Source organism: Cibotium barometz, chromosome 10 (assembly GCF_041138505.1).
Source record: "Cibotium barometz isolate CiBa-2024 chromosome 10, ASM4113850v1, whole genome shotgun sequence".
Lineage (NCBI taxonomy): Eukaryota > Viridiplantae > Streptophyta > Polypodiopsida > Cyatheales > Cibotiaceae > Cibotium > Cibotium barometz.
Genome location: NC_141055.1, coordinates 25853022 through 25859976, shown reverse-complemented (window position 1 = coordinate 25859976; position 6955 = coordinate 25853022). Strand labels below are relative to the sequence as shown.

Here is a 6955-nt window from a genome sequence, read left to right as displayed (position 1 = left end):
GGATCTACTCAGCACTTTTATTCCTATCCATGCTTGTTGCAGCCTTCCTCTAGGTCTGCTCAATACCTTTGTTTTGTTGGCTCTTTTAGCCAAGCCTTGGGCATCTACCCATACTTTAGCGTGGTCTTCCCACGAAACCGGTTTCCCTTTCTCATATGATGGCTTCCCTATGAACAATTAACTCTACCTTTTGTGACGTCGTCAACTACCATCACTTATGTGGATTTTCCTCTTTTACTTGTGCAACCTACACCATCTCACTCTCGCTTGACTGGTTTCTCTAGACTCACCCAGCTACCCTTGAAACTCTAGTAAGAAGATCAGATAATTGTTTTTTCTATGATCCGCACATCTGCAATAGTAGCATACATATATGTCCAATGGGCCATATCTTCCTATAGTTAGTAATTATATGGTCTTTGTGGCGGATGATCATTGCCTGTGCTGCCGCCTGATTCACTATATAGGGGCTCTATTCTTCCCATTGTATCTGCAATTTTGTGTTGTGTGACTCCATGCCAGACATATTTGCACATTGGCTCAGTTGTGCACTATTCCTTGAGGTTTCCTTCTTGCTTAGATTACCTTTGGAAATTGGAATCATTTGGACTCCTAACTCTCTTCTTGGTAGATTGAACATGTCTCTAAGCTCCTCGAGTGCATTGGGCTTATTGACCCAACCTCCTCTTTGATTACACTTGTAGGGCCATATGAAACTTGCACACCAAGGGTCCAGCTATAGTTTAAACGATTTGTGTGAAACATTCTAAGATTTAAACACTCTGCTTATCGGGTCACGTGGTGATTCATGCAAAACTAAGAGAGGATTGGCCTAGGGATACCCATGTCTCCGGCAAAACAAGAGTTTGTGGCTAGCTTTTGTGCTAAGGATGGCTCGCTTTTTTTTTCAAACAGAAAATCTATTCAAACCTTAGGATATCGAGCCCTTTAAGAGGTGTCAAGGTTTTGTTGTGAGAGCGCACTTAATTTGTATAATAAGGTAAGGGGGTTGCCATCAGAGTCAATGAATTAAGTGCCTTGTGGATATGAGAAGGTATCAATTACTCCTAAGGCATGCATCCAGTCACATTTCATCTTCAAGGCCACTTTCTAATTGCTTGTTACGAGTCTAATGCAAAAAAAAAACTTTGATTGTTTAGTTTTGGTTTTGAACGTAGATGTGATCAGTGTCCCAATCATGTACGAGCCTAGAGTCTCGCATGTACGAGCATCGGAGTATGACATAGTAGGACTTTGTGTGTGTGTGTGTGTGTGTGTGTGTGAGAGAGAGAGAGAGAGAGAGAGAGAGAGAGAGAGAGAGAGAGAGAGAGAGAGAATAAAGGAAAGAGGTTAAAGAAGGAGAGAGACCCCATTAGTGGAGATATAGTTAGTATTATTTATTATCACCTATGTTAAGACATTACCTTGTAATTGAAAAGAATTCAGCAGGTAAGTTTAGTACTCTTAGAAATTTCAGAACCCCACTCTCCAATAACAAGAAGTAAAAAAAGGTGAACAAGTCTACAAGAGGGTAGACCAAAGTGGGTATAGACAAAAGTCTTCCCAAGACTACTTTTGCAAGGTATGCCAAAAAAAAAAAAACCTACATAAGGCCAACATACCAACTACAATTTCAGACGAGGCCGAGCGGGCGGAGTGGGCGCCCAGTCTGAAATCCCTCTATCAGGAGGGGCAGTATGCATCCGTAGGGAGATGTAAGAAGCAGGTTTTCTCTGAAACCCCATGAAGCGTTACTATCATTTCGTCTTGCTTTTGGGCAACTATGTGTACCTTTGATTCTGTAATTTTGCGTCAACGCATGGACATGGACTCTGCATCGCTCATGCAACCATTTAGTTGTAGTGCTTGCTGCTACCCTAGAGGACTCCTGTTGCTTCTAGGTTGTCGAGATGAGGGAAACATCAGTCATAAGATCGCCCCCCATTGTGGAACGCATGCACCCATCTCATGTGCTCAGCAAACTCTGCACGGAAAAAAAGCAGGAAGAGGCCCTCTACATGGTGGACCTCATGGATGGGCATGGCATGCCCATATCAAGGGATGCTATCTACGACCTTCTTCGGGCTTGCACTCAACAGAGAAACCTAGAAGCAGGCATGCACACATATTGCCTCATGATAGAAACTGGCCTCGACTCAATCACTGTCTTGGCTGATCACCTCATCCGCCTTTTCGTCTCCTGTAAAAGCTTGGTTGATGCCGAAGCCGTATTTTCCAAGGTATTAAAACCGAGTGTCTACACATGGAATGCCATCATTTCTGCACATGACAAACTTGCAACAGGTGAGAGTGTCCTTGCTTTGTATCAGAAGATGCAAGAAGAGGGCACACAACCAAACAGCTTCACATTTTTGTGTATTTTAAAAGCCTGCAGCAGTGTAGCATCCGTGGAGAAGGGCAGGCAGATCCATGATCAAATAATAAGAAGTGTTTTGGAGCCTAATTTGATTGTTGGGAATGCACTTATTCATATGTATGTGCAATGTGGGGCGTTGAATGAAGCTTGCAAGGTGTTCGATGGACTACTGGTGCGTGATGTGGTGTCATGGGGTACCATCATCTCAGGGTATGCCCAGCATGGGCATGCAGTTCTTTCAGTTGAGCTGCTTGAGAAGATGCAACAGGAGGGTATAAAGCCAGAAAGAGTCACATTCTTGTGCATCTTGAAGGCATGTGGCAGTATAGGATCATCAGGGCGGGGCAGATTTATACATGATCAAATCATTAAAAGTGGGTTTGAATCAGATGTGGCGGTAGGGAGTGCCCTTGTTGACATGTATGCCAAGTGCATGAGCTTAGATGAAGCACACAAAGTGTTTGATCATCTTCCGAATAGAAATGTAGTGTCCTGGGGAGCATTGCTTGCAGGGTTCGTACAGTATGGGTACGGACTCTGTGCTTTAGATCTATTTGAGCAAATGAAATTTGAGATTGCAAAGCTTGATACATCTATATTCTCATGCATATTGAAAGCATGTGGAATTGTAGGAGTCAAAGGTGCTGCAAGGTTAATACATGGAGACATCATCAGATGTGGACTTGAACTAGATACTATTGTTGGGAGCGCCCTTGTTGACACGTATGCCAAATGTGGGAGCATAGAAGATGCACGTGTGGTCTTTGAAGAACTGCCGCATCGAGATGTTGTAACATGGGGCATGATGATCGAAGGTTACGCCCAACATGGGCAAAGTCTTTCTGCTCTTGTACTCTTTGAGAAAATGTATGTGGAAGGCATATGGCCAGACAAAGTCACATTTTTGGGCATAGCAAAAGCATGTGGCAGCCTAGGTGCCCTTAAGCAGGGCCTATGGATACATAGCCAGGTTGTTGAATGTGGACTAGATTCTGATCTTCTCCTTGGAAACACTGTCGTTGACATGTATGGCAAGTGTGGGAGCTTGGAGGATGCATGGGAAGTGTTTGGCAAACTGCCAAACCGAGATGTTGCATCATGGGGTGCAATAATTGCAGGTCTTGCCCGGTTTGGCAACTTGAGTCTGGCTCAGCAATGCCTAGGAGACATGCAAAGACAAGGCATAAAGCCAGGTGTCATGATATTCAGCAGCATTCTCACTGCTTGCGGCCATGCAGGCCTTTTGAAAGAAGGTTGGGCATATTTTAAATCCCTAAAAGAAGACTATGATATAACGCCAAGTATGGAGCATTGTAACTGCATGTTTGACATACTTGGCCGTCTGGGTCACCTGCAGGAAGCTGAACACCTTCTCAAAACCTTGCCTACACCTCCCAATGTTGTTGGTTGGATGGCATTGCTCACTGCATGCAAGACATACGGCAATGTAGAACTGGGAACACGGTGTTTCAAGAAAGTTCTCGTATTGGACCCTAATGAGGCTTCCGTGTACATGTTGATGTCAAGTATATATGCTGGTGCACAGATGTGGAAGGAAGTTGCCAAAATGAATGAAATGAGAAGTCATGTAGGTGCATGGAAGAAGCCCGGGATGGCATGGATTGAGGTGAGTGGCAAAGTGCATGAGTTTACTGTAGGGGGCAAAATCCACCAGCAAAGTAAAGAAATCATTGAGATGTTACAGGCCGTAAGTAGGCTGATGCAGGAGGAAGGGTATGTGCCTGCATTGGATTCAGTTCTAGAGCCAATGCTGGGTGAAGTAAAGGAAGCTGCTTCATGTGTAGAAACTATGGGTTTCGGTTTTCCTCAATGCACCTGATTGTTTTGTATTCTTGTGCTGTAGAGGGGTGTTATGTGAGTAGGAATTGTGCTATACTGATGGAGTGAGCTTAGTCCATCAGCTCAGCTGATTTAGGAGACTAAAGACATCAGCTGAGTGCGAACAAAGTCAAACAGAGAGCCACCACCATAGCCAAGCGTAAGGAGCATTACCATTCTCTGAGCAACTCTTTCCAAGCACGATCCTTTCCAAAAAATAATTATCTCGAACCCCCACTATGATCAAATGCCTCTTACTGATATTTCTATTGCAGTTGCTTGAGTCAATACTGACACAAAATTAGAACCATACTTATCTTAGGCGCACTCTCTCTCTCTCTCTCAGGATGCAGAGCCTCAGGACAGCCTGGCTTTCGGAGGAGCTACTCTACCCTTGGCCACATCTTCACCCTGTGTGCCATCATTGAGGAGGGTAGAGCACGACACCAGAGGATTTACTGCTGCTTTGTGGATTTTCGCAAAGCTTTTGATACTGTACCCCGAGCCCGCCTCTTACACAGTCTACAGGAGATCGGAGTCCCATCTGACATGGTTTGGAGCATCATCGCCCTCTATGAGTCCGTCACTCGATGAGTGAGAGCCCCAGGAGGTACATCACAGGAGATTTCCAGCACCATTGGGGTGAAACAGGGCTGCCCTCTATCACCCACTCTTCTCGGCCTCTACATTGACGAGATCTCGAGCTTCATTGATGGATTAGGCAGGGCTGGTTCCACACTGGTAGGCATATTGATCCCCATACTACTTTATGCAGATGACATTGTCCTCCTCTCAGACTCAGCCGAAGGGCTTCAGAGACAGTTGGATGCCTTGCATGACTTTTGCACTTAGTGGGACCTCTCTGTTAACCTTGGTAAAACCAAGGTAATGGTCTTCAATACCTCCCGTCCCGTCACATCCAGATTGAGCTTCACATATAGAGGAGATCCTGTGGAAATTGTCTCTCATCCTATGTCTACCTTGGTGTCACTTTCAGTGGCCCACGCTTTACCATGCTTCCCGCAGCACAAACAAGGTGACGCGGGGATATGCAGCCTTCAGCTTACTTGAGCGGCAGTGCTTCCAAACACGTTTCCAGGAGCCCAGGACGAAGGGCTAGCTTTTTGACACCCTCGTCACACCAGCCTTGATGTATGGAGCAGCTTTCTGGGGGCCAGATTTATCCGATGAGGATTGGTAGCGAGTTGAGAGGCCCCAGGTCATGATGTTCTCCCATATGATCCGCAACAAACCATCAGTCCCACACCAGATTATCCAAGCAGAGTTTGCTCCAGCCCTGATGGTAGTGGAGACACTCTTCCAGACAGTCACGTACCTTCATCGCATCAGTCACATGGATCCCCACAGGTTCCCGAGGCTTGCCCTGGAGTCCTCTTGACAGCGAGCACTTGAGGGGCACTTTGGAGTATGATATGCGCTGGTTTCCACTTGGTTCTCAGTATACGGGCTCTGCATGGACCGCCTACCCCCCCTTCAATACAGTTTGGACTCCCCTTTTTTCCGGCTATCTCATGAGGATACCAATCGGGTTATCCGGTCAGGTCTTCTTAGCCTCTACACACATTGCATATGGATCACACTCCTGGAGCTCTCCACCAAGATGCACTTTTACAGAGACCACTTCCTCACACTCACCAAGGATGGATTCGTCCAACAGCCGGGCTATTTGAGTGTTCACATGTCCCATGCCATGCGGATTGCGATTGGCCAGATACGGGTTTCTTCCCACCGCCTCAGAGTGGAGACAGGTAGAGCTGAGCGCATCTTCAAAGTCGGGAAGCTCGTATGGACACCCAGAGAGGAGAGGATGTGTCGACTATGCCACACAGAGGTTGAGACGGAGGAGCATTACATATGCCGCTTCCTAGTATACTATGAGATCCGCGGGAGGTTTCACTGTCTATTTCGTGAGGGATTCAGTCCACTCTCAAGGATCATTGACTTCTAGGACCAGCATTGCCTGGGCCTCTTCCTGCTTGAGCTCCGCAGACACAGGGACACCTTCTTGAGACACAGGCCCCAGCCACCCCGTCCCCTTCCTCGGCAACCAACCATCACCAGTTTCTTCTAGACCCAGGAGGTGGAGGAAACCGACATAGTGGATCTTGTGGATCCTCCACGAGCTGCTCTGAACCTACCTCGCTCGAGAGGAGTTACCTCGGACCGAGCCTCTGCACTCTAGCGTGCTCAACGCCCTCGATCCCCCCGTCGGCCACGATCACCTCATTAGCTCCAAATCTAGGACATGCTCCACCGCCACATCGAGCTACCTTTTCACGTGACATAGCTGAGGGAGATCTCTCGGCCATACTCGTCAACCCTGCTTGACATTTTGGAGAGTGGTAAACCATCTACTTGGAGCTGATGTTGCTCCCATGTTTTTATGTTCTTAGTTTTCCATGACGAGTTTCCATGGACAGTTTTGTATCAGCCCAGTGAGAAAGCTATATTTATGTTTTCATTCTGTTTTATTTTCATTCCATGATGAGATATGCCATGGACATTATTGTACCACTTTGGTCTCATAGGCCCATTGGGTCTTTAGTAGACGTTTAATATCTCTCTCTCTCTCTCTCTCTCTCTCTCTCTCTACACACACACACACACACATGTTAACTACATGTTGAGGAGACTGAAGAGCATGTTGTCCTCACATGCCCAGCTGACTCAACCATTAGGACACACGGGGTGTTATATCAGCCATGGATGTCCCAGTAA

At 46.5% G+C, this 6955-nt stretch overlaps 1 protein-coding gene across 1 annotated transcript; it reads left to right on the top strand.

Moving 5' to 3' along the window:
- Window positions 1-1910: 1910 nt before the first annotated feature.
- On the top strand, window positions 1911-4217 carry LOC147634709 (putative pentatricopeptide repeat-containing protein At3g01580). The gene has a single exon (XM_086803285.1). It carries the CDS (start codon window positions 1911-1913, stop codon window positions 4215-4217), a length of 2307 nt encoding a protein of 768 aa, XP_086659411.1.
- The last annotated feature ends 2738 nt before the right edge of the window (window positions 4218-6955 follow it).

Bases quoted from the DNA above. Each gene is read 5' to 3' on its own strand.
- LOC147634709 (XM_086803285.1), top strand. From the start codon at position 1,911: ATGAGGGAAACATCAGTCATAAGATCGCCCCCCATTGTGGAACGCATG.